We start from the raw sequence: 27,638 nt of genomic DNA on the forward strand, positions 1-27,638 counted from the left end.
TGTACAACCACATATTTTGAATGTTACTTTTATGGTCACTAGATATTTTACTTTAATTTTTTTTACGTATTTATTTAAAAAATAATCATCTTATTGTTTATTGTACAAAAATAGAAATGGCCCTAGAAATTTGATCAATAAATGTGATGACATCAACACCTTAATGTATAATATACAATGTTTTAGAGTTATGTTTTACTAATTGTGAACAACTTTATCTCTTATTAGGAATCTTTACATTATTTATTCTCTTATTTTTTTCTCTTTTGTTTAGTTTTTTGTTTTGCCAAGTGGTGTCATGCTTGCGGTGATGAAGTGGCAAGTTCTGGTGATGTGCTGTGTTGTCGTCATCCTCAAAAACGGAATGTTTGTTCAATCATTGACATTGCATCATCAAAGAAAACAAGCAATTTTCAACACTCGAGATTGGTGAATAATGTGTAAACTAAATGAATAGAAATACGCACACGTGGGGACGATTTAATAGTATTGATTTGAAAAATGTTAAATTGACCAAATTCTGATGTGCGTTATCGGACCAAGGCTAGCACTATAACAGGGCCCATGCTGGTTCTGGCATGGCCACCCCCCGAAAAGGCTTAACGTAGAATCCTGCATTAACTAAAGCGTTATAGCACAGTGTCGGCCACTTGATTGCAACGTTGGCATTTTTTATTTTTTTTATCTGAGAGGAGTTTTGCCATAGTGCAAGTGGCTGCGATAAGTGAAGCAAAGCAAAGCCCCTCCCTCCAGTGTGCGCAAATGAAGCGCCCATGTACACTCCGGCAGTGAAAAGCTAGTGAGTAAAGTGAGGCAAAATGCTTTTAGTGTGAATGTAGAATTCTAATTAGGTGGCTCAGTGTGGCCACTACCGCACACTGTACCTTTCAAGTTTTCGTTTCCACCGAGTTTATGTGGTTAGTCAGAATAGCGTGGACAATGTGTTTCTGTAAAATGAGTAATAGTCAGTTTAACAAAAAATGGCTCGGCTCATTGCAAAGTATGCAAAAATAAAAAATAAAGTTGGGTACTTTGGAAGGGAAGGCCCTCGAGTCACACGCAAAAAGCCAGAAAACACCAGCTTGCTATGAATTGGAGTCAATCTAAAAAATGTCTCATAATGGTCTAAATAAGTCTAAAAAATGTCTCAAATGTTACTTTGTGATTTCTGCAAGAACCCTGCACTTGACTCCACAGACTGTGATGTGACAAACATGCTCTCTGATTGATGAATGAGGAAGCGGTGGCAAATAAAACTAAGTAAGGTCCTACCCGACTGTTTATCCGTCCATTTTCGGAACCACTCGCTTATCCTCCGTCACGAGGGTTGGGGGCAAGTCGGAACCCATCCCAGCAGTCTTTGGTCAGTAGACGGCCTAATGATGTTGTTGTTGTTGTTTTTATAAATGTAGGGTCTCCACTCTCCAGATAGCAAGAAGTATTTCATTGCTGACGTTGCCACCTTACAATGCTGCTGCCTGTGGTCATCGTTGGAATCACTCGCAAAACACCAGTGCATACAATGAAGAGTCTGGTTGTCTTCTTGTTTGTGAGATCACGTGATCATGAAGGGAGCTCTTCCTCGGAGGACTGGTTTCTTGACCAGTGGTGGAAGTTACTCTTAGACTATGTTGAGATTATCGGAGCACTTCACACACGATACGACCAAAACCGTTGGGCGGCATCAGGTGGTAGAGTGGTCGTTTTCCAACCCAGAGGTTGCGGCCCCGGGCTCAATCATTGTCGAAGTGTCCTTGAGCAAGATAGTGAACCCATGCTGTGTCATCAGTAAGTGAATGAGGAGACTGTGTTAAAGCTGTTAGATCGTATACGTTCTTCCATCAGTGACATAGCTCCTCATAATTTTTAATTTTGTTAAATCAGGTCCAACGTTTGATGTTTATTCAGTAGTGCAAGTTATTTATCAGAGGCAGATGAAAATACTTTAAATTAAAAACGGAACTGTCAATCTCTTGCCATGCTTGCTTATCTTTTGACGTCAAATGTTTGTACAGCAAAAATAAAGTAATTGGTCTCAGTTTTCCTGTACTTTAGGAGCGGTGTGCCAATTAAGCCTTTTTGAATGTTAAGTCCTCATCAGCAGAGGCTGACATGGATGCTGCTCTGCTCTGAGCTGTTGCTTGTTGTAATTGTATTTCATTTATTTATTTATTGCTGCAGAAATCTTTTGTTGCGCCTGACTGTCCAGTGGTCACTGCACATCCAAATTTTACGCTTTTCATGGTGTTTGTCAATTCAGAATGGTTTACTATTTGCATTGTGACGCATCTAAGAATCAGTCATTGAGTTTAGTTTTTGGATTTCTACTGTGTGCTATGCATTTCTGTCAGTGTACAGGCATACTGATGTTTCTTGAAGTAAGACATGATAGCAATTAGATGTTAAAGAATCCATTACATTCATTGTGGCTGGCATTTGTGAAATTAAACGGTTAAAGCAAAAGTAACCTTTGTTGAGTGCTTTATTTTATACAAGAAAGTGTAAACTGGTTTATTGTGGCCACACTACAACCATTTTTGTGTCCGTAAATAGTAGGGGATGTAACGATATCTGAACATAACGATACAATGTTATCATGATATGAAGGTCACGATACGATAATTATCCCGATATTGTGGGGAGGTTGGCAATATAAAAAATAAAAAATAATAATCACAATATTGTAAAAAAAATTATATAATAATAATTGCTTATACAAAACCCCCCCCCCCCACAATATTGTGCTTTTATACAAAACCGCAATGCATATAAACAATCTACAATCTCTAATAACACTTAATTTTGAGGCACTTACTTGCTATTTCACCCACACATTGAGTTCCTCCACATATTGGCTTGGTTCACAAGCATATTATGCGCCCCTTCATCTGACCATTAGTGTCGATTTTAAGCATAGAAGGGCCAAAATATACCTTGTGAAGATTAAACTGAACTAAAAAAGTAGCGACCCGAGGATGCTAGAACTGCACAAATTAAAATCAACTTTTTTAACAGATGTGCTGCTTTTAATATCGTAACATGATGACGACGATATTGTGGCGGTTTTAATATCGCAATATCACGATATTGCCGTTATCGTTACATACTAGTAAATAATAAGTGTTTAAATTTTTTTTAATTGTAAAGTACACGTTTTTAGTGGGAATTACATTTCAAGTATTTCAATGAAGTCAGACATGGTTGTCTCTGATCACACATTTGGTATATGAAACTCAAGCTGTGATCTAATTGCACCACCAAGGTCACAGGCAGTGATTAGTGAATGAAAGATGACTATCATAAAATTAGGCCGATGAAATAATTTCCAAATGCTTTACACATTCCAGTTTGGCTTTACTGCTACAAGACACAAAACAATTAATGCCAAAACAATCAACCAAATTCCTAACGATTATATAATCAATGAAATTGCAATGACCATACCTAATTATGTCATTGAAAATAACTAACCATACATCCTTCCATTTATCAAAATGGTGAACACATCAAGCACAGGTCTTTAAACAATGTAAAGGTACTTTATTTGTTCCATGTACAAGGTACAGCAACATTTATACTCCCTAAGGAGCAATGAGATGCAATCATGTTGCTCCTGAATCCAAATTTTGGAAACAATCCTATTTGGTTATGGGTGCCAAACCGTAGCACCAGGAGAAATCCTATGGTGGGAACACTCCACACACCAAGAGAGGCCCCAAGTCAAGTTAGCATTTCTCTGAGCACATTTCCACTATCCACCCACCACCTGTTTGGGGAGCCAAACCTGGTTCCCTTCAGTCACAGACCATATACCAAACCACTTGGTCAAGTTGAGGCCAGGTACATTCCACTAAACTGTTGCTTGAATCACCCTGGGGCCTATTCTCCCCTGTGCTCAAGAGAAGAGGGGAGAAATGTGATGTATGGGTGATATTATGTAAAATGGCTGTCAGAGTTTGGCAAATGTCCTGGCTTGTTTTTGCAGACACATTTTCTGAAATAGGCAGCAAGCAAGAGATTTACTCCCTCGTTAATTGACTGGACTGGTACTCCAGAGACAAAATACAAATAATCCAAAAAATTATATTCTATATTTACCCCCCCAACCCACTTCAATCTAAATAAATCAAATGAAAGTGTGGTACGGAATCCAGTCTATTCTTTTTCTACTCAGCACTTTGCCTCTGTTGGTAGAGAACAATTAGTGCGGTTGAGTTGGGATGACTTTGCTGCTGGATAAGCTGCATATGAAAGGAATAAAGCCTTTCTATGTGTCTGGGTCAGTAGATACTCTAGCTGTTTGCAGTCATCTGCATTTAACACAACCGTGCGTTATAGAAATATTTTTGAGGTTTTTGGTGAGCTAACAAATACACGCACGCACATACACATACACATACACATACTCACCCACATACAAAAAAAAAAAAAAAGAGCAATGATGATGACATTACCGAATGAACAATACTGAGCTCTTTAGAAAAAGAAAAAAAAGAAGAAAAAGAAAAAAACATTTTTGATATTTTTTCCATGGTTGGAAGTGGAACCTGATTGAAAAAGTCACAAACATGCTGACCATGTGCAGCATCATCTGTCACAGTATTTTTATAAAAAAAAAAAAAAATTCTGGAGAGCTCAGTATTGTTCATTCTGTAATTTTACCGATTTGACATGTCATCATCATTGCTCTCTCTCTCTCTCTTTTTTTTTTATATATATTTTTTCATAAATTTTTATTTTGTATGTGAGTGTGTATTCATTAGTTCACCTAAAACCTATTAAAAAATCCCATACCGTTCACCTAAACCGAACACTTCAGAATCTAGCCAGAGTCGTGCGTCAGGAAACCCGAGGAAGGACCAAAGAAAAGAAAGGAAAGTAAAATCCAGCAGCGACCAGACACCACCCACCACCCACCGGGCCACCAACCAGAGTCCTTCACCAACCCCAGAAACATCCAAATTCCAAAATTCTGTCACAGTATTAATTGGCCTGCAAGATGCATACTCCTCTTCCCAAGCTTTATAGGTGTCAGAGAGACCCGATAAACATGCAAGTTGTGTAACCAAAATAATAAAGTAGGGGTGTTCCAAAAACGTACATATACAGTATTATTAGTGATGCAGATGTTGATTTTAACTAAGAACTATGTTTTCTATGCAATCTTTTATTGGTTTGTAACTTTGTATATTACAATGTAGAGCTTCGTCTCATTTGATTGAAGGTAGACCTGGGCAATGAATCAGTTCAATGGACTAATTGGAATTCATTTGTCAGGGTGATAAACCCCCACCCTTTCTTTTTAAACCTTTTCAGTAGTTAGTGCGTCACTAAGGGCCTTGCTAATACAAGTGGCATTGCTACCAACACAGAGGAGATACTTTAGTGACTATTTTTTGAAAATACAACTAACGAGTGCAATTCCCGCTAAGAAACAGCCCGATTAAGGCAAACACGGAATAGATCATGCTAACATTGCCTGATTGAACATGCAGCAAAAGCAGTGGCAACTATTGACCTGAGATATGTTCCAAAACATAAATATTTTGCTGAGGTCACCTTGCCTCACTTCCAACAACTCCAAATGTTGATTGTGAGAAGGATTACCCCCACAATACTCCTACTCTTGTTTTTGCCACAGTTGAGCCATCTAATTTGGCCGTTTAGTTAATGTTAAATTGTTGAGTTGTAAAAAATAAATAATAATAATCTGAGATTGTTATTTTAAACCAGCTGTAGTTGATGGTGAGAAAAACATGTTCTCTCTCAAATGGTTGGCATGCAGCTGAGACTGAGGCATGTCTTCATGAATGTGGCAGTGCACTGTAAGAATCGGATACACAGACTTGACAGTTGTCTCCCGTTTTGCATCCAGCAAGCCCTCAGTGCATCCGTCCTTCTATTTATTTCCCTGCGTCTGCTGTCATGAGACAGCAGCAGCAATAGTCTTCAGAGGAAAGCATGGCTCAGATTAACGTTTTTAATCCAAAAGCCTGGATTATAGGTTTTGTATTTTATTCGTAGCCTCACCAGTCCAGCAGTAACTCTGTCAGATAGTTGTCAGTCAGAGGTGTGTAAATGTGTTTATCTGTTTGTTCTGCTGAAGGGGATCCTTGTGGTGCTTTTCATAGAGATGGATGACAGAGTAGAGCTGCTATTTGAGACTAATTAACTCAAGCATAATAAAGCGTGCCAGCACGACGCTGCATTAGTACTTAGGCTCATCATCATCATCATCATTGTCATCTGCCTATTGGCGATTTGCCCTCATCTATCCACCCATGTGTATGCAGAGTTCTGGCTGTCCTCTATCCCGGTCATCGCAGTCACAAAACCTGTTTTAAAATTGGTCTCTGTCCATCAGAGTTTCTGTAATATTGTATCTGTGTTCATTATTAAATGTGATTAATAAATGTGACAGTCTCTGTGGCTGGGACATGCCTGGAACACCCCAGCAGGGAGGCGTCCAGAGTCATCCTGACCAGTTGCCCGAGCCACCTCATCTGGAGTGCCTCGACTTTTGAGTCCCTCTCGGATAATCGAGCTTCTCACCCTATTTCTAACGTAAAACCCGGGCAGCCTGTGGAGGAAACTCATTTCGGCTGCTTGTATCTAGAATCTTGTATTTTGCTCACAACCCAGATCGACCATTAAATCGGGAGCTTTGCATTTTGGCTCAGCTCCTTCTTCACCACGACAGACCGATGCAGGCATTGCATCGATCTCCCACTCCATCCTGCTCTCGTGAACCAAGAACTCCTCCACTTGGGGCTGGATCTCATCGCCGACTCAGAGAGGGCACTCCACCCTTTTCCGACTGAGTACCATGGTCTCAGATTTGATTTTCCGACTGAGTACCATGGTCTCAGATTTGACGCCAAACACACCTCCAAGATGGTGAAGGTGATGAACTGCACAAGTCCTGTATATTTCTTGACTTGAACCCTATTGGGAATCTGTGAGGAATCCTCAAATGGAAAGTGGAGGAACATAAAAGGTTTCCAACATCAGACCAAAAGTTAATCGCTCAATACAGTCACACGCTCCAAGACTAGATAAAGCAGTGCTGGAAAAATAATGCTAGCCACAAAGAATATGAATACTTTTGGCACAATTTAGACATTTTCACTTAACAAAAGTGAGAGCCCACACACACCTAACAGTTTAGACAAATATTATTTTGAGGGGATAGTGAACCACATTCGTAGATGATGATGATGATTAGATGGAATCTAACAAAACATCCCATTTGGACATTGTGGCCTGCATGCATTGTGAACGTAGCTGTCTGGTTCTTCCTTCACGGCTGCTGAAGAGGCAGTTCTCGGCAGGGTTGGGAGGGTTACTTTTAAAATGTAATCCATTACAGTTACAAGTTACCTGCTAAAAAATGTAGTTAGTAATGTAATCCAAGTACCATAATATTAAAGTAATGTAACTGGATTACTTTTGGATTACTCCAATATTGAGTATGCTCATGAAGACAAAATAAAAATAAATATCACCACAATATATATTCTATACAATGTGCCCCTGCTATTTGCGGGTGATAGGGACCCGGACAGCCTACAAATAGCAAAAATCCTAGCGTAATTAAAAAGCATGTAGGCTATTGAATGATTGATTGATTGAAGGCTATATGCTGTTTTCGAACTGTCACTGAAAGCATAGATAGATAGATAGATAGACATCCAATGAGGATGACTATGTGTGACATTAACTGCAAAATACGCTTTTATCCCAGTCACAAGTTTAGCCGTGTATATGTTGTGTATGATGTTTAAATTGTGATTTGGTGGGAGGAAGATTTGTTTGGAAGGTGTAACTCACATTATGGTTGTAGGCTAGCGGGCTAGCTAGCAAGAAGCTACAGCGTGTAGTATGCCGCTGGACTCTCAGCTCAAACTTTTGCTCAGAGTAAATTCCAGTGAATACCGGTTGTCATTTCCTCCTCCCGTCCGTGAAGCTTTTTCAAACTGCCCGTGTGTAAGGGCACGACTAGTCAGTTCGTTCGTTCCCACCTCCCCGACATGTAGCAACGGACCTACTCGCGCGGGCGTGCACTCGCTCTTTTTCTCGCTCTGTCCTTCTCCTTTGCAATCTGATTACGTAACGGCGGTACATGCATTCCGTTACTCCCCAAGCCTGGTCCTCGGCATATGCAGGCCAGGCAGTCCTTCTCCTTCAGGGCCAATGGATGGCTGGTGCGATGGGGATGATTTTGTTTCTGGGTAGAGATGCACAATAATCTCAGTGGTCGATAATTATCTGCAATTATCGACCAATTTGACGTCATACAGATAAATCAGATAATAATTAAAAAATCCACCGATAATTATCGGCAATAATCAACCAATTTGATGCAACAAGTCCTCCAACAATCCATCAAAAAGTGTCACGTATTGTAGTTTAGCGACCTCTATCGTCCATGTTGAATAGCGCAAAAATCCAAAAGGTAGACTCAAACTCTGCCCGTCTGATCAAAAACATGCAGGACTGCGGCTCTGTATAATACTTCAGAATCCAGCTAGAGTTGTGAAGTTGTCAGGAGACCAGAGGAAGGATCAAAGAAAAGAAAGACGAAACAAAGGGAAATCCAGCACCGACCAGACACCACCCACTACCCACAGTTACAAACCAGAAACTTTCACCAACCCCAGAAACATCAAAATTCCAACAAATGAGGTAAGCCTCAAGAGACTAAAGGAAAAACTGAAGAAAGGAAGGAAGGATAGATGAAGCAGAGTGAGATCCACAAACACCAGCCTCCACCAATTCAGCGCCCAGAGGGAGAAGCAAATTATGTTTGAATTTCGGTAGATGCACGAGTGTGGTGGATCTGAAGAACCTCCACCAAAGAGGGGAGCCGTCGACCCCGGCCAGACAGGGCAAGCGCAACTCCCCCAGGGCCCGCCAGGCCGCGGCAACGCCACGGCACAACCCCCGGGCCCCGCAAGGGCCACCGGCCGGAGAGCAAACCCAGGAGCCCGGCGCGACCCCCCACCCTGACACGGCCCACCAGGCACATACAATGCTGGTATGCTGGTAGAGGGTGTCAATTCTTAATGGAGTTACCAGTCTAAACATTAATCTGAAAACATGATGCGTTATGTCTGTTTTGTATTCTTACGTACTTACACAAATTATAACCAAGTATTTACTCTACAGCAAAAATCTCAACAAGCCAAATTAGATGTATTCTTATGATCCTGATGGAAAAGACTACTGGACCTCTTAAAAGTGATGAGGCCATGAGATTAGGTGAGCTATGTAAGGAGGAATTTTTAACTTTTCAGTGGAAGCTGAAGCGATTTCCTGCAAACAGGAAACTGAGTGTTTTCCTGTGGGTGCTGTGGCTGTTCTTGCTTACATCCTGCCTCAGGCTGTCAAGTAGTGCGGGAACACTGATCTAAAGCATTGGAAGGGCTTTATCTCACTCTTATCCTTCACTAGAAGACGCACACTCTGATGCTAGCCAGCGTTCAAATATGCAAATAATAATTTTGGCGATATTGCACCATTCAAGTGAATGGCAGAGATTTGGGTAATGATTTTTATTGATCTGTATTCCATTTTTCTTGCTGTTTTGAATCATTCTTGTAGTTCGACTGAGAGGATGCTAGAGAGGTGAGTAATGGACTACAAACTAACAGGTCATTGGCCACAACTGGAATCCTTATTTTGTGCATTATTGCAATATCCTTCAATTTGTTTTATAAAGGGTTGCTTTGAAGTGAAAGGAATATGTTAGTTTCGGGAGTTTTTAGCTTCAGGGGATTATGATCAAAATCAGTTTTGGTTTTCATTGCTTTCATGTTCATATTGAATATGAATATCTGACCACAAGCCACAGAGATAACATGTTTGTTAATGCTCTTCAGCTGACTATTTCTTGATTGCAGAATAGATAATTTTTTTAAGATGGTGACACTGTTTTGCCTGGCTTTCACAATGGAGGCATACTGTATAGGTAAGGCAAGGCAGCAAAGTTTGTACGAGCAAAGTGTTGCCACATTTTGTGTTTACGGGATGTCATTAAAAAAATCAAGGATGTGTATTCTGTATTGAGAGCACACGTTTTGACGTTGACAAAAAAGTAAACTTCATGAAAGTCTGAGAAATGAGCAAGTTCCGAATTAATTTCAATGCACATGCTTTGCCTTTGATGAAACGTTGCTGGGCTGCAACTTTGTAACAAGTTGAACAATAGCTTGTTCATCATTGATATGGGGGGGGGGGGATAATAGAAAATTAAATTAATTAAAAAATGTATTCAGTGCTTCTAGATTATTTTTTACTAGCGCCTCATTACACACTCTCTGACAATCTATTACTGTGGTGAATGTGCAATAATACTTTATTCTAGAACGGCCACACACAAAAAAGTTCGCTGAGGTCACACACACCCCACCTAGCATCGCACTGCATCACCCTCTTTGACAAGGAGTCAAGGACTGCAATAATTTATTGCAATTTTAAGGTAAAACGCTATACTGTATTGGGATGTACAAATCTTTCTTTAAAATTGTCTCTAATATTTTAAATATAAATTTTAGGTATCCAAAATACCTAGTGGTATCTGTATTGGTGGGTGCTTGAGTTAAGTACTCATACTGGTATCGGTTTGAAAGAAAGTTGTATCTAACATCCCTAGTCTGTAATACTGTATCATCACTAATGTTCTGTTCACTTCATCAGTGAGCCCCAAATATGTGGATTAGTCTTTGAAGAGTCTGAGTAAGTTTTTATCATCTGTACTGGACTGTGTATCAAGGGCCAGGCGAGAACCAGGCTTGAACAAAGAGACCCTGTACATCATGGTTTCTGCGTGCGTGCGTGTGCACAGTCATGTGTCGTTTGATTGCTGCTCTTTGTTTCCCAGCCCCCGGCCTTGCTGGCCATAGTTCATGCCTGACTAATATGGAAGTATAAATACACTAGGCTGCCATTAGTTTGGGCAACATCAAGTACACTATTGTTTCACGCTACAGTACTGTCACTTAAAAGAAACGTGTCCTTTGTCCCGGTAGTATTTTTTGGTGTCTTTGTGTAGAACATGAGACCTGCATTGGATTGTGTTCTTTGCTCCAGTATGACCTGTATTGTTCAAATAACAAAATGGCTGTTTTTGTAAACTGTCACATTATGAGCTATTTTTTGCTGCAGAATGGCCCCAAAATTATTTGCCTAAATATTTTTTCCCTTAGACTTCCATCCTGATATTCTGCATCATGCTAAGGATGCTGATAATAGCGCACACTCAATCAACCAGTGTATTAATTATCATTTCAGGTTGCAGTGAATAATTACCATCATAATTACAATTATAGTGCAAGCTAGTCTCAGTAAATATTCAAACTCATCGAAGAGACAGGCAGAAATGCCTGTTTTTCAGTGTGGCTTAAATGCTCTATTTGTTTAAATATTTGCAGTATATTCCTTTTTTTTAATATACTTTTTGGTACTCTTTACAGAAAATGTTCATTGTGAGTCTTCACTCGTATGTATGCATGTCCCTAATGTGTCAACGGATACATTCCTATGTGTAATCCGTGAAACAAGTCAATGGCTGTGCTAGTCCTCTGCATACTTCTCTGCCTGACCCCACAAGCCACAGTTGAAAGGCAAAGAAAGGCACCTGCCTGATCTCCATGACCCAATCGCCCTATTGTTTCACACGTGTAGTTCCCCACAGTGGGCCTGGACAGTTAGATGATTGAATGGGTGAACGGATGGCTGAATATATCACAAAACACTTCAGAGAAATGGATGTGTGGGGAATGTCAGAGGGAGCAGTGGCTAAATGGGTCAGAACCCGCCAAACAATAGCAGCATTACTGTGAGAGTTGTAGTGGCAGACAGGGGAGGGGCAGATATGTTTGGGGGACACCAAAGCTTGCGCCAATTATGGACATAAATAACCTCCACACAGAGCTGCCATGGAAATTAGGGTCAAAGGGTTAACTGTGTTTTCAGTATGATGCGGCCAACTGATTTATTGTTGCATATGCCTAAAACGATGACTATTAATGTTTCATCCACATGCTGGGTGGCTTTTTGCCTAACTTGATGATATCCTGTGTAAAAAAGCCAACCGTCTTTTTTTACCTTCCGTCTGTTGCCCATTGTCATTTCAGTTTGGTGCAGCCAAACAGTATTAAATGACAGTAATGACTGAGTCTGGGTCTGAAGATGAGGGATGAGATTGTTTCACTATAACATGCTGATTAAGGGTGGGACAGTGATGGGTTGGAGCGATAGCATAGTGTGTTGTTTTGTAGGCCTGATTATGAAAGTGGTAGTTATGTGCACTCTGCCGTACATGGTACTGTTTGTCTTTTCTTTCTCTTGCCACATTGGACTGTACTCAGCACTCTGCCACAGACAGCTGTAACCTCACTCCCTACAGGCAGACACAACTGACAGCAGTGGTGCTTCATCAGATGGAAGCGCCAATGTAGAGATGAAATTTAAGGCCATCAACGTAACTACCATTCTGTTGAAATGGTTTTCAGACTTAATTATTACATACTGGGTCCAGGCAAAGAATCCTGGAAGTTAAAAAGGCTATTTTCTGAACTTGAAGAAATATGCAGTTATAATGGGAAACTGGGTTGAGAGTTAATGCAACCGAATGTTAAAAATGAGTGATGGCAATAGATGCTTGTGTAGCATCCATTAATCCACCCTGACAGATGAGTAGCTGAATTACTTAATCTTTGCTTCAGCTCTCTCAAATGACCCAGCCAAGAATAATATGTGCACGTTTACTCTGCTTTTCATATCTCACTCGATCTCTCGTGCTTTACTCACATTGCTGTCATTCATTATCTTTTCACATGTGGACATTCGGGTCCCCAGTCATGCAAATTAAGCAAGCCATTGCTTTACCTCCTTATGACATGGCTTTCCCTTTTCATGGCTGAGTTGGTCCTCAAGGCTAAACAATGTTTATTTGCTGTTGCTGTTTGGGTTTTCTAAGTAAATGGATATACTGTATAATTTATAATGGGCACCATAAAACTCATGGCTTACATTTGTAATGAACTCAGATATGCAAGTGTGTGAATAATGTATTTTTATGCATCATATTTTTAATTAGTTTTTTTTAGCTATGTTGCTTTGGTTTATTTTGTGCTGTCTGCTTTTTTCATGTCTAAACTTCTGGTCTGCTAATACATTTCAATAACCAGACCTTCCAAATCATTCAGTACTATATATGATATTGAACATTGTCATTGTCTTTTTGTGTTGCAGAGTGCAGCAATGGAGGAAACAGTCATATGGGAACAGCACACAGTGACCCTTCACAGGGTAGGTGTTTACAGCCTAATAATTCATTTTACCATTTCTTCTCTTTTGACCCCCCCCCCCCCCACCCCCACCCCCTCCCTCTTTGTATCTTGTATCCTAATTGCAAAGTATTTCTTATTTGTTCTGAACATCTCCCTCTACAATTGCCCCATGTCCTTTACCCAATCATATCTTCTTCACGTCTTCATTCCTTGTACTGAGAGGAGCAGCTGTATGAGCAGGATGTATGGTGCTGGAACAATAGTCAAGGAACCCAGATGGCAGGAAACAAAGCTAAAGGAAGAAAGACATCAGCATCCACTTCCTTACTACTTCTTTTCTCTTCCTTCCTGCTCAAAGCAAAGAGGGATATCTTTGGCACTCTTGCTTTTAGTCTGAATCAGATTTCATTTTCAGAGACTCACTGCACCTCTGAATTCTAATAGATGAGAGGTGTATGACGATGAACCACTGATCAGACAGGCTGTACTATCAGCATAGGATTGGGGCACATATTAGACCAATAGAAAATATGGGGTTAGTCACCCTTTTTGCAGCTGTAACATCCTTCTTTCTTCTGTAAATACGTCCGATGCATTTTTTGAGTGTGTCTTTGGGAATGTTTGTCTATTCAACCAAAATGTGTGTGGGTCAGGCTTACCATCTCCTTTCTAGTTCATCCCAAGAGTGTTGGGTGGGGCTCAGGTCAATGCGCTCTGTACAGGACAGTCAAAATCTTTCACACCAAACTCATCCAAGCATACTTTAATCGAGCATGCTTTGTGGACTGAAGCACAAACACGTTAGAACAGAAAATGGCCTTTCCTAAGTGTACAGGAAAATAAAGGAACCATCTCAATCATCTGATGTGCATTGTATATTTAAGTAACAGCATGTTGTGTACACATCTTAAACATTAACATTATGAATGAATCTAATCATTTCCAAAACTGAGGTTATAAAATATTTTCAGTTGACCTTGTGCCCCAGGATCAAGTTGAGTAGAGTACCTGTCTAGACTGGCCTGGTTGTTGTAATCTAATTAGTAGAAGCTTTAGTGAGGCTGAAGGAGCAGCCCGTTGTTGGCTGCAGTTCATAGCCTTCTGGCACTCTGCTGATTTTGTGGGTGCAAGTTTACATCACATGGCCTTCTTCTGTAGAGCTGTCTTGTGTAGTCGGAAACATGTTCCCAGAACATATTTGGCTTACATGTTTTCCAATATAATAAATATAAGATTTAAATAGCCAGTTTTAATGATTGACTTATTTGCAGGATTGGAATTATGCCATATAAATGTATTGTGATTGATCTTTGTATGTGCAGGCTGCCGGTTTTGGGTTTGGCATTGCCATCTCAGGTGGGCGAGACAACCCACATTTTCAAAGTGGGGAGACGTCAATAGTCATATCTGATGTTTTAAAAGGTGGTCCAGCTGAGGGGTTGCTGCAGTAAGTTGCCATGAGATATCCTCAACATAGTTACGTCTCTTTCCCTGTGATAATTATCTTCATGTTTGATTTTTCAGAGAAAATGACCGTGTGGTTATGGTGAATGCAGTCTCGATGGACAACGTGGAGCATGCATATGCTGTACAACAACTGCGCAAGAGTGGCAAAAATGCAAAGATAGTAAGTTCGACATGGGTACCCTGAATTTTTATTTTTTACCCCTTTTCGCTGTCCTGTGTGTATGTAAACTTAAACAACCGAATGTTATCTAACTATTCAGTCGCGTAGTAATGTGTGCATGGTTCTGCAACCAGTTTTCAATAGTTGCCAATGGTCTGCAACTAGTTATGCTGGAATCCCACATCAAAAAGTAAATTGTGGCGCCCAATATGATGGGCAGTATGACGCGATGCAGAAGCACATATGTTTATGGTCAATTAAAGTACTTGCCAGAAGACTTTCAAATATTTTCATTTGTATCCTGGATAAATTTGCAAATAATTTGTAATTGGCATATTGAAACCTCGTGACAAAATTGAAAAATATTGAATTTGTGTTAGTGATTAAATTTAAAAAAATTAATGTGACTCTTCAAAAAGTTGTCTTCCGCTAAAAATTTCACTTTTTTTTGTTGCAACGAGTTTGCGATCGTCTTTGTTTGGTCGAGGTTCAGTTGCCGGGTTTTGTGTATTTTTTATAGTATCACTCATTGCGCAAATGGCTTAATGTGCCGTCACATTTTGGGGGATTTTAAGTCCATCTGCAAATTTTCTTCTGAGGTAGTGTCATTCGTTACACGGTGTAAGGGAGTATGATGTTTTAACCCAGGACTCACTCACACCCACACCACTTCCTACTATTGAAAGCAGTTGTCTCTGATGTCGCCGTGCGTTTAATTGCGTATAGCCACATGGGTTTGTGTTGAATATTTTGAACATGACGATGTACCCGCTTTGGTGAGTTTTGAAATAAGAGCAAACAAATCCTTGGATGTTTGCATTCTTGAAATTTGAGAAAAGAAAGTCTTGAAATATCAACTTAAAATATAACTTGGAAGGACAACGACAAAATCAAACAATAAGAAAGTGAAATAAGAAGAGAATAAACTAAAATAATAGCAACTGAAAAAAACGGTAAAAATAAGTACTGCCTGTTCCTGTGCGTTTCGGCCTCTTGGGGGCAGCGTCCCTGGTGTACACACTTAAAGTGAGTACAGAAGAAAGTTACTGGACTGGACTCCGATTGAATTCTATGAAAATAACAAATTTTTCACACATTGGGAAGAATTTGTTTCTTTGTGTAGTGTTATCTTACCTGTGGTGGGTATGTGTTCCCACAGCATTTGTGTGTGAATATTCACTCCCGAAGTTGATGTTAACTTCCTGTTAGCATTTGAATGGTATCCTCCCTTTGCTTTTACCATTAGCACTAGGCTAGTAATGTTTTTCAAATCAAGCATGTTTTGTATTTAAATATACAGTGGATGTAATTCTTATCGTCGTGTGTTTATTTTTACAGTTAACTCCAACTGGGGTGTCATAAATAGCTTAAGGGCGCTTAGGGACAACAGGATAACATAAACTACACACTTGCTGGTTGTTAATGCTACGCAAGCAAAATGGTGCATTCAGAGTACTTTCACAGTGTCGGAAACTTCGTTTTTCTTCAATAACGTTTTAAGGGGAAACTAATCTGCCATTTGGCCCAGTTGGCTGATTGTTTTGGCCGGTGTTTGAAGGGCAATAATCGGTCGGGCCCTATTTTGAATAAATCCTGGCTGTACTGTTGTGGTGCTGATGCATGCACCTGTTTACTCTGTTTTACTTTTTTTTAAATTGTCAGACTATTCGGAGGAAAAGGAAAGTACAGATCCCTGTTTCTCGGCCAGGGGACAGGGAGACCATGTCAGAGCATGAGGAAGAGGACAGCGATGAGGAAGATGACTATGAGCATCAGAGTGGTCGTGCTGGCAAAAGTGCCTATGCTGGGGCAAGTGGAGGCACGAGCAGCAGTCGGCGACACGATCGTGAACGTAGCAGCAGTGGAAGACGGGATCACAGTGCCTCACGGGAAAGGAGCGTCTCACCACGCTCTGATCGACGTTCACAAGCCTCCTCTGCTCCCAGCAGGCCTTCCAAGGTCACACTTGTCAAGTCGCGGAAAAATGAAGGTGAGCAACACAATGTCCACACAAGCACCTTACTATACGTGATAGGTCACAATACAAAACGTTACATGTTTCAAAGCAACACGATTTTCTAACATTGTAGCAAAATACAACAAGATAGATTTACTGTGTATTCAGAGTTCAGCCTGAATGATTAACTGTGGACACTTTATTTTTTTTACTGCCAAAGAGCCATCAATTCGCTCTCTGCTAACATTGTTTTTTTTTCAACTCCGAAAGCAGAATATGGACTGCGGTTAGCCAGCCACATCTTTGTGAAGGACATCTCGCCTGAGAGCCTCGCTGCCAGGGATGGGAACATCCAGGAGGGAGATGTTGTTCTGAAGGTGAGTGAATAAAGAGTGATCGCATGAGGTTGTGTGTAAAAGGTTTAAATGTGTAGTGTTATGAATGGTGAAAGAAGATGATCTTGTATTCAATGATATGGTTTTATATGGAAAAAGTAAATATTCTGCCATTGTGATCCAGGCCTTGTGGTGTTAATTAACAGTGATGCCAGTATGCTGCTGCGATGCATATGCAGCTTGAAATTGTGCCCTGTAATTGTGTAGTGTTGGTCTAAATAGCTACTTTTTGGGAAGATAAATACATTTTGTAATGATTATGTTTGCGCACGTCCAACCAAAAATGTTTAGTTGTCACATTTTTATTACATTGAATGAGATCACTTTATTATAAACCTTTTATTTATAATTTTTTAGTTTATTGCAGTTGCCATTGTCATTTCTAGTAAATGTGCTTTTGAGCAGGTTTTCTAGCATTTGGTTGTTAATATGATTTTTGTTGTTTACAATTTATAATATCTGAATTATATAATTTTTGTAATCAAATTAAACATGTTGCAATGCTTGTATCTATACTTTTATTGGTTTACATTAAGATGAATGGATGGATTGACGGACATTTATTTTCATAATATTGTGGTAATATATTTTATGATCGTTTTTGACATGTTAAATTGGTCACCTGAAATTTCTTCAAGATAGACAAAGCAGCCACAACATTCTGACCACTTGCTTGTATCATCCTTAATACAAACTACTGCTGAGCTGCACCAACTGCAGGACAACAAGCCCACTGTAGCCAATCATGGCGGGGGGGAATTACCCGGTGGTGAATGTTGTACTAAATTCATACATAATCCTCTGTATTCTGTTTAGCCACGCTGCTGCCAGCATGTTGAGGGTCTGGGCACGTAAAGCACAACGGCTTCTTTGGGTTACTGTGCGGAATCGACGACGCTGTTCCAAAATTAGAACAGCGTTGCGGAATCGCCACTGAATGAGCTGCTCTTGATGCTCGCGATTATTTTGCATCTAATAACAGTCCACAAATATGCAGCACATATGAATTCCATGTTTTCCTCGATTCCCGGGTTTGCTCATCATTTCTGCTCAATGGAAGCACGTTGATGTGTTTACAGAATATAGTTCACTTGCAAAAAGCACGGTATGAGTACAAACCACACTAAATGGAATACAGTAAAGTCAGTTTTTGGTCCGGACCAAAGGACTTTTCTGGTCTGAATACAACCTTAATCATACTTCATGTGTAATGGTTTGCAAGAGCTTTATAAAATATTTGGCTAGTCAATTTAAATTTATTTAACAGTGTCCAATGGTATCATGCTGTACTACTATTTTTGATTCATGTACTAATTTAGGTCACCAAACTATTAGCAACAGCTACCTTTATTATGCATTATTTTGTATGCCACAGAGGAGGCAGGACTTCCGACTTCCAGGTTTTACACACCGGCGCTGTTTCCGGTTGCTTGCTCTTCCGCCCTTGTGCCCCTCGGTTGCACGTTCCTGTCGATAGGTGCGGGTGTGTAGTCTGACTGTCTCAGTTCTCCGAAGCATTTCTGAGAGCTGAGACGCCCTGCGTTGATCGGAGGGAGCACACGTTGGTGGGCACAGGGGTAAGGGTGCCAGTGTTGGGACGCGACCTGTATCACAGCAGTGGCTGGAAACGGCGTTGGTGTGTGACTTACGGAAGTCTGACGTCAGTGGCATCTACACCATAGCTACAATGAACATATTGGTTATTGGTTAATTAATACCCTTCTGACAGTGTCAATCAAAACTTGCATTGTACCTTTTACAAAAGGTAAATTATAGCCGTAGATCTTGTGTAGGATGTTGAAATCCTTCTTTTATTCTAATGACTTTTTGGTTACTCTGTGTAAATGCTTCACATGATCATGTTAGTTCCTAATGATCATCTTTCCATTTCCCACACCAGATCAATGGCACAGTTACTGAGAACCTGTCATTGATAGACGCCAAGAAGTTGATTGAGCGATCAAAGGGCAAGCTGAAAATGGTTGTTCAGAGAGATGACCGAGCCACACTCCTGAACATTCCTGACCTAGATGACAGCATTCCGTCAGCCAATAACTCCGATAGAGACGGTGAGTTAGATAACAAGCTTGAAGGATGCAACATGAGACCAATTCGATATTTTTTTTTCAATAGACAAATATATTTATTTACGCACTTACTATTTCATATAATAAGGTGTGTAAGGACTTCCTGAACGCATAAATGCAATCAAACTTTAATTTGACTTTCACAGACATTTCAGAAATACATTCACTGACATCAGACCATTCCAATCGATCACGGGGCCGGATTCGATCACGCTCCCCTGACAAGAATGAGCCATCGGACCATCACCGGCTCTCACCTCGGCAGATCACCAATGGCAGGTACGGGAGTAATCGTTTGCAAACTACTGATTTAAACATGTGTGACACATCTGTCACGCCCAAGCATTGTGATACATCCACACTCACGTTGCTGCACATATATACATCATCTTCACACCCACAGGTTGGGTGCTGACGGTTCACAACTAATGCATAAATCAGTAGATGAAGACATAGCATGCATAAAGCATTAAAGTACCTCTGGAGTCATCAATGTGTTTTTATAGGCCTCCCCCAGAGTAAAGTTTCGGGAGGAAAGCTGTATTGATCTTTCTTCTTGTTTACTAGCCTACTGTGTTTGAAAGTGACTTTTCTTGGCTGAACCTGTAAACTATTTTATTTAATATAGAAGCGATCAGACTGGAATCATTGCCACATCAAATATGTAAAAACGTCGTGCTATTCGATCAGTTCATCTTGCTAATACAATTTTCATAATTGATACTAATCTAATCTAATATTTATTAGTGGCTGCATGGATGGGCATAAACTTACCAAAAAATAGGATGCCTTCACCAAGACATTACCATTATATATCAGACTGTTTGACACCAATCATTTAAATCTTACAGTGGAAAAACAATAGATGAAACATCTTGTTGGCACAGCTCTTCGAGTCTTAAGGGTACTGGGGAGTGAAGCGGGCTTGTCACTTTTGTAAATGAGCCATGCACCAACTGGATAAAACCAGAAATGCTAGTCAGTTGCCTGTTTATGGTCATAGGTGATTACACAGTATTTTCATTAATTCGTATGAAAAGAGTCAAACTCAATATGCCTTCAAACATTTGATTCAATGTTACGCTTGCAAGAAGTGTTTATTTTTATTTTTTTTATGGGGCTGTTGACTTATTTTGGAAGAAATGTTGGGACAGAGTAGCCTGTAGCTTATGAGATGGGTTGGAGATGAGAAAAGATTAAGTACCAAAAAGTGATCATTCATTTCAAACTTGTGAAGTATTTTAACAAGGGATGGTGAGTACACACCCTGTACTGCCACACCAATACTGACTATTTCTTGGTGGAGACAGTTAGAAGAGTACATTGAACATTGCAAAAGACATAGACCCCATTTAAACGTTGGAAAATCAGAGATTTATCGACATGCTTTTGAATGTTAATTTATTAGGGATCATGCGTACGCATGTTTGACTTCAGGGACACTTTTCCAAGAGGAAGCCCATATTTTTATTACTTTTCTTGATGCATGTTAAAAAAGTAATCTGTGAAAAAAATAATAAGCTTGCTTGTTGTCAAAATACACTGATGGTGGGGAAAATAACAAAAGCATTTTAAATAATGGTGTCATATGTTTTTACTGTGAGTGGAGATGATGAAAATCTATTAAAATCTGATTTTGTTGGGGGGGGAAGTCTGATTCTGTTTGAAGGAGACCTGTCAAACGATTACATTTTTAAATCAGATTAATCACATTTTAGAATTATGATTAATCACGATTAATCACCACTGCATGTTGTTATGTTTATTTATCAAAGACAACCTGTGCTACCTTTAACGTAACCATCCACAGTCAGCTCAAGGATGATCTGTGGTCAAAATTAATAGTGTGATTAATCTGCATTAATACATGATTAATGCGATCACTTTTTGTGTTTTAATTAACTCATTCACTGCCATTGACGGCTATAGACGTCAAAAATTAATTTGAACTATTTCTATTAGTTTAACATTTTTTCCAGTTTGTTAACAAGAGTATGAAAACCTAGATCTTTTTTATTGTACGTTTAGAACAGATACAAAATTGTTCTTTCTTTTCCCTTTGGCTTTTGTTAGCAAGAGTATGAAAACTTAGATTTTTTTAATTGTACATTTAGAACAGATACAATTTTTTTTTTTTTTGTATTCATTCACTGCCATTAACAGCTATAAACATCAAAAAATAATTTAAACTATTTCTATTAGTTTAACATTTTTTTGACTATAGAATATGAAAACCTAGAAATGTATTGTACATTTAGAACAGATATAACGTGTGATTAATTGTGAGTTAATTAGTGAAGTCATGCGATTAATTACAAATCGCCTGTTGCCCCTCATTATTAATAATCTTTTTTTTTTTTTTTTTATGAATTCATGACAGTGAATGAGTTAACGCTTTAATGTTGAGAGCACTAATTTGAAGGCATTATCAACCAGCCCAATATGTGGTTTGTTTACTGGGCCACTATAGTTGAATCCTTTAATGCAAGTGACTACTCAATCATATACTTGCATCTGCGGACAATATTGTATGCACTATTTTCTTTTTGAAATCACATTGGCTTTTTTTTAACCTTTCTTTTTTCCATACACATTACATTTGTAGTCTCATGTTCATTTGTACCTAAATCTAGAAATCATAACTCTAGAAGTAAACCTTATTTTGTATGCAATCACATTCTTTGTGTCTTCTAATTGCCATGCTGTGGTTATGGCTGAAGCGGTAAAAGAGGAAATGTCACTGTCACTAGACTGTGACGTAAGGGAATGTTTTATTATCTCTCCGTTTCAGGAGGATAAAAGGAATTTGACATACTTCCCACAGTGCTTTGCCTGAGGACCAGATGGTTTGCTTAACCTGATTGGCTGCAGGGCTTAAATGCATTCTTTAACCTTTGGACAAGACATGTTCAGTGTTTTTGAATGGACCAAACCATTTAAAACTCCCTTCATGAAGAGTATCTCCTATTGGGCATGAGTTTATTTTGGGAGTAGGAAATCGTGTTTCTCAGGGACATCCTCTTAAAGTGTCATGGTGCAGTTTACCCAGGCTTGTGTGTGAGTAATTACTTTTCCATCTTTTTCATCTTTTTAAATTTTATTCACAATAAAAATATATATTTATGTATATCTTATTTTTGTCAATCATGTTTTGACTAGATGACTAGAACGAGATGCTATGTATGATGTTAAGTTTTCTTCTGATAAATACGTTGAATTGTGAATTCCACTGGTCAATGTGAAATAATTCAAGCCACTGTCACTCCCTGTCCATCTTTTGCTGTGTTTTCTGGTGTGCCTTACAAACAATGCATACTTCTCTACACATTTTCTCCTATTGCCAATATTGTAATAGTGTAATTATGATATACAATTCTTTGTCAATGGACTGCAGCTCCACAATCTCATATGTCTTAAGGAACTGGAGTGGCATTCTTGAGCATACAGCATACACTAAATAAATGTAATATCATATAATATTGGATGTATAATATACTGTGTCAGTATGACAGCTATGACAGTAGTTGAGTTGGAGCTTGTAGTTTAGTCTGCTTTTTCAAAATTATTTTACAAAAGGCTCTTAGTACAGTTCAAGTACTGTTCCAGCAGGCAGTCATGTGATGACATTGGAATTCAACTATTGTTTTAAGTAGCACAGCCCATTCTCTCCAGGCTTAACACTTCCCAACCCCCTTCAGCGCCACACACCTCTCCCTTCTAATACAAACACACACACACGGACAAACACAGTACGACCTTGTTTATTTTTTCCACGATGAACCCAAAAAATTGAATGAAGTTGTGTTTTGTAGGAGGCTTTTCTTTTCTCTTGCTTTGCTACACACAAAATACATTTTCATTCTACTAATAATCATTTACTTTAAAGCACATTTATACACAGAGAAAAGATTAATTCACCAGCAAAGACCTTGAAGTAATTGAGGAGGGAGGAAAAAAATCTTCTTCTGTGAACACGAGGGTGCGCACATTGTGACGTCACAAATATGCAACACTACTGTAGGAGAGGTGAGGAGTTGGGCACAACCACATTAGATGGACCAACGTGGCAAGTCTATTATCATCGGCAGATTTCTTTATTATCTGTTTGACGTCAAATTAGTCGATAATTATCGGCCACCAATATCATCGTGCATCCGTTTCATGACGATTCATAGCAATTGTGTGTCATTAAGCGACGTTTAACTTTTGTACATTTACAGTTGTGCTCATAAGTTTACATACCCCTAGGGTTATTGAAAAGACAAAAGTCCTGTTGGCTGTGTTTTCTTTTGTTTTGTTCTTTGGCAGAGCCTCGCGTTATTTAATTTGGTCATATTGTGTGCTTATATTCTTAGTAATTCATAGCTAGGTACCTTTTAAAATAATCAGTTGTCGTCATTCATATTCAGCATTCAGCATCTTGGTTTTGCTATTGCAATTGAATCATATGTGTTGGACTAAACTGTTCTGAATGTCATATAGTCACACTAAATTCAAGCTTTTAAGAAACAGCAGCAAACTTCCATATGTTATACAGGTGTTTATATTTCAGTAATGTAATTGTGACTTTTTTTTGTTTCAGCCATCGAAGTCGAGATGAGGAGCGATCTAAACCAGAGGTCATTTCCACGCCAGTCAAAAGCTCTGATGATGGTGTTTTGTCTCAGGCCAGTGACCAAACCAGCTCCAGAGATGACAAACAGTTACCTCCGCTGCCTGGTACATAGTTTTTCCTTTTATCGGCAATCCTTTGTTGTAATTCGTGAAAGGGGGGGTGGGGACATGAAATATGTCAACAAATAATTAAAGAGACTTTAAATCAAGGAAGCAATTATTTTTTTAAACTGATGCTCAATAGTCAACACTGAAATATCTAGGTCATTGATAACTTCGCTAATATTGTCCCAGTACTATTAAGCCTTTTATTATTGTTCGTTTTTTTATTTTAATTATTGTCACTATAATAATAATAATTAAACTGGTGGTGTTATTAGATATATATTATTAGATGTACGAATAAGCTATTCTGTAGTTATATTGAAATTAAAGTCATGCTGTCTTGTATTGTCAGCATGACTTTAATTTTATTTTTTCCCCGCCAATTTAGATTTTTAGGAAGTGTTTTACAGGTAATTACAGCTAATGTGTTCTGACAAATTGAGAGCCTGTTAATGAGGGTCTAGAATATACAAAATAGGATGAAAGGACCAACTAACTGTTTGCAACAGAGTGAAGGGAACAATGAATGACCCCCTTTTGACTTTTTTATTCGCACCTACTTTACAATATGTCAGGCTTTTTAGTATGACAGATTTTCCGCCGTGTGGGTCATAATATAAGCTGCTGCTGATTGTATTTTGGCAGAACCAAAGCCTGTGTATGCACAGCCTGGCCAACCTGATGTGGACCTGCCAGTCAGCCCCTCTGATGCACCTGTGCCCAGCGCTGCTCATGATGACAGTATCCTCAGGTCAATATCCTTTATTCTGCTCACACAAACCTCAATCAAAGCTGGACTTAGTCACTGGCTTGCATGTTGGCAGTAAATCAGCTACCTTCCTCCCAGATTCTAAAATAAATGAATAAGAGTGAATAAATATAACATTATGATGGCAAGATACTAATGGAAAAATGATATTTTTTTTTTGTATATACAGGGCCAGGGTATACAGTAATTATATAGAACCATTAAATGAAACACCTAATTTTCCAGAATTTCTTAAATATTGTACATTGTTACTTATTACTTTTGTCAATGTATTTCAGTTACCATTTTCAGGGGTTTTGTTTCTTAATGGATGTTAGGCAAGGGCCGATATAAGATTTTCATGGTATGATAACCAAGAGTAAAAATATCACAGCATTCAATTTACAGCTCTAAAATGTCATTTATTTTTATAAATATTTTTTTCCAATGAACACAATCTATTTTTAAGCAAAATGACTGGATGGATTGATATTAACCTTATATTTTAATTATTCCTATAAAGTCACAGTATTCCATCCCTGGTGAGTTTTTAGAGCAAACCACGTAGGCTACTCATTTTGTCCTTAGGCTTATGTTTTTATTTGTTCGCTTGCTTGCTTTTTTTTTTTTATTTTTTTTTTTATAGGGCAATGCACATTAATTGACATAGCAAAAAGGTGTATGCTGGACACTTCTTCCCTTTCTGCTCAGCTGCTGGCCTCTCGCTATTAACTTCAAAGAGCTGTTTAGTGGATCTCTGCCAGCAGCCAATCATTTTGTAAATAGATGTTGGCTGCTTTGGAGTCCCCTTATTTAAAAAGAAATACTTTAAAAAATAACTACTTTGCTAGTGATGTGCAGTTTTAGTGGTTATTGAAACATTTACTTTTTAAAACCACGGTAAACTGTCCAATCGGTAATCGGCGCATATCGAATGGTTGGTTACTGACAATTTTTTCCACCTGTTTAAACTTTAAGCCTGTGTTTTCTCTTTTCAAATCCATGTAAAATATATGCCAAGTGTGACCTGACCACCAATTTTCTGTTGTAGGCCAAGTATGAAGCTGGTCAAGTTCAAAAAGGGAGAGAGTGTTGGTCTTCGGCTCGCTGGAGGGAACGATGTTGGGATTTTTGTAGCGGGAGTTTTGGAGGACAGCCCTGCAGCCAAGGAGGGACTAGAAGAAGGAGACCAGATTCTCAGGGTACTAAGCACTTCAACTATTCTTTACATGCACTTTTAAACATGTAGCCTAGTTCACTTGAAGGAATAAGTCTTGCATTTGTGTCAAAACATTTAGAACAGGAAAAAAAAGACTGATTAATAGAAACTGCATGGTTTTCAATGCTAACCTGTCTTCTTAACGACGTTGTTCACATTGTCCTTTAGTGAACCACAAGTCTGAAGTGTTCCAAGAAATAAAAACAGTCTCAGAGCTAAGGAGGACTGTCTCACATAGGACCATGATTTATTTGATCATGAAGCATTTAAGTTGGGCCCGTTGTCTGTCATCCACATTTAAGGTCTCCGGAAAGTATCATTAGTCTAATTCCTTTTCAAAATCATATCACAGTGGGAGGAACAGCTGGTGGTTAGCAAGAGGTAGCAGCCTACACAAACTTTGATGAATTCACTGGACTCCATCACTACAATTGCAATGGAAATACAGTACAATGTACTTTATCAGTCAGTCTGTGAGTCATTACCAAGCTGTGCCTTGTGTTAAGCCTCCCCTTGTGTCCAATGTGGACAAACAATAGCAGTTGTTCTTGCTCTCTGACCTCTTGAACAGTACTTCTATTTCACTGAGTGCCACTTAACTGGATGACGCGATTGATTACAGCCTTCAATCCACTATTTGTAGAACCTGCAATATGTGCACGTTGTTTCAAATGATTATGTATTCAGGATTTAATTCAAAACTATTTTTTACATCAATTTTCTGCTGCTGAAAAGCATGAAATAATTCAATGCCTTGTGAAATAAATGAAAACACCAGCCATTTCTAGGAAACATAAGCAATCATAATGCTGTTAAAGCATTCTCAGAGATTTGTTCCGATAAAGGTGGGGAAAGTTTCTGTCAGGCGAATCAATGCATCATATTAAGAGAGCAGGCATCAAGTATTTAAAGCTGCTGCTCTCTTTAGTACAAAGATTTTTTATTTTTTTGCTACACCTTACAATCTCTTACAAAGAGAAACATTTGCAGTGGCATCAGAAATGTATTTTTCACCCGTTTTTTGTTGGATTTTTTTGCGCTGAAGCTAGCCAAGCTTCTTTTGATAGTCCAAACGTATGAAATTCTGGATGATTGGTTGTGGCGTTGGCAAGGAAGTTTCGGAGTAATGTTTTGGGCTGGGAAAATTGATTTTCAGATTTAGTCTTTCAATGCAAATTTACTTTTGAAAGGCTATTGCGTGCATACGACAAATTGCATAGATGTCATACTTAAACCATGCCACCGACTCATTTTGATCTATGCTATGCATAAAACAGCAGAACCCAAAAATTATTTATGGTGGCATGGGACTTGAAAAAGGGATTATTATTGAAGCTCAGGTAGTTGTTTATAAACCGTTTTACTAGTATGCAATGTCTTCTGCTCCCCATCACCTCCAGATCACTTTCTGTGTTTGCCTGTGTGCTACACAAACACGTTAAGACTTTCAGGACATTGTTTTCCATCTTCAAATTGTTGTTTTTTGTTCCTGGTGTTCTAATGGAGATAAAGACATCAAGTGATCCTGTTTCTGGTAAGGATAAAGGTGTTGTTCTGAAGTTCAGGGATTTCAGGCCATGTGTTTCTGCTT

At 39.0% G+C, this 27,638-nt stretch overlaps 1 protein-coding gene across 11 annotated transcripts in view; it reads left to right on the plus strand.

The window, feature by feature from the left end:
* Positions 1 to 27,638, plus strand: part of tjp1a (tight junction protein 1a) — a 129,137-nt gene that overhangs the window by 78,004 nt on the left and 23,495 nt on the right. For 6 of the 11 annotated variants that reach the window (XM_086072321.1, XM_086072325.1, XM_086072326.1 and 3 more), the window contains 10 exons: positions 13,258 to 13,314; positions 14,618 to 14,742; positions 14,820 to 14,922; positions 16,585 to 16,912; positions 17,150 to 17,256; positions 19,175 to 19,343; positions 19,508 to 19,640; positions 23,944 to 24,080; positions 24,726 to 24,831; positions 25,880 to 26,030. In XM_086072321.1, the coding sequence (XP_085928447.1) occupies positions 13,258 to 13,314; positions 14,618 to 14,742; positions 14,820 to 14,922; positions 16,585 to 16,912; positions 17,150 to 17,256; positions 19,175 to 19,343; positions 19,508 to 19,640; positions 23,944 to 24,080; positions 24,726 to 24,831; positions 25,880 to 26,030 (1,416 nt within the window). Of the gene's footprint in view, positions 1 to 9,477; positions 9,628 to 13,257; positions 13,315 to 14,617; positions 14,743 to 14,819; positions 14,923 to 16,584; positions 16,913 to 17,149; positions 17,257 to 19,174; positions 19,344 to 19,507; positions 19,641 to 23,943; positions 24,081 to 24,725; positions 24,832 to 25,879; positions 26,031 to 27,638 lie in introns of those variants that run through there. The other 5 variants (XM_086072322.1, XM_086072324.1, XM_086072330.1 and 2 more) reach the window with 2 other exon arrangements.

The sequence above is a fragment of the Leptonotus elevatus genome, chromosome 3 (assembly GCF_054856555.1).
Source record: "Leptonotus elevatus isolate MCC_2025b chromosome 3, RoL_Lele_1.0, whole genome shotgun sequence".
NCBI lineage: Eukaryota > Metazoa > Chordata > Actinopteri > Syngnathiformes > Syngnathidae > Leptonotus > Leptonotus elevatus.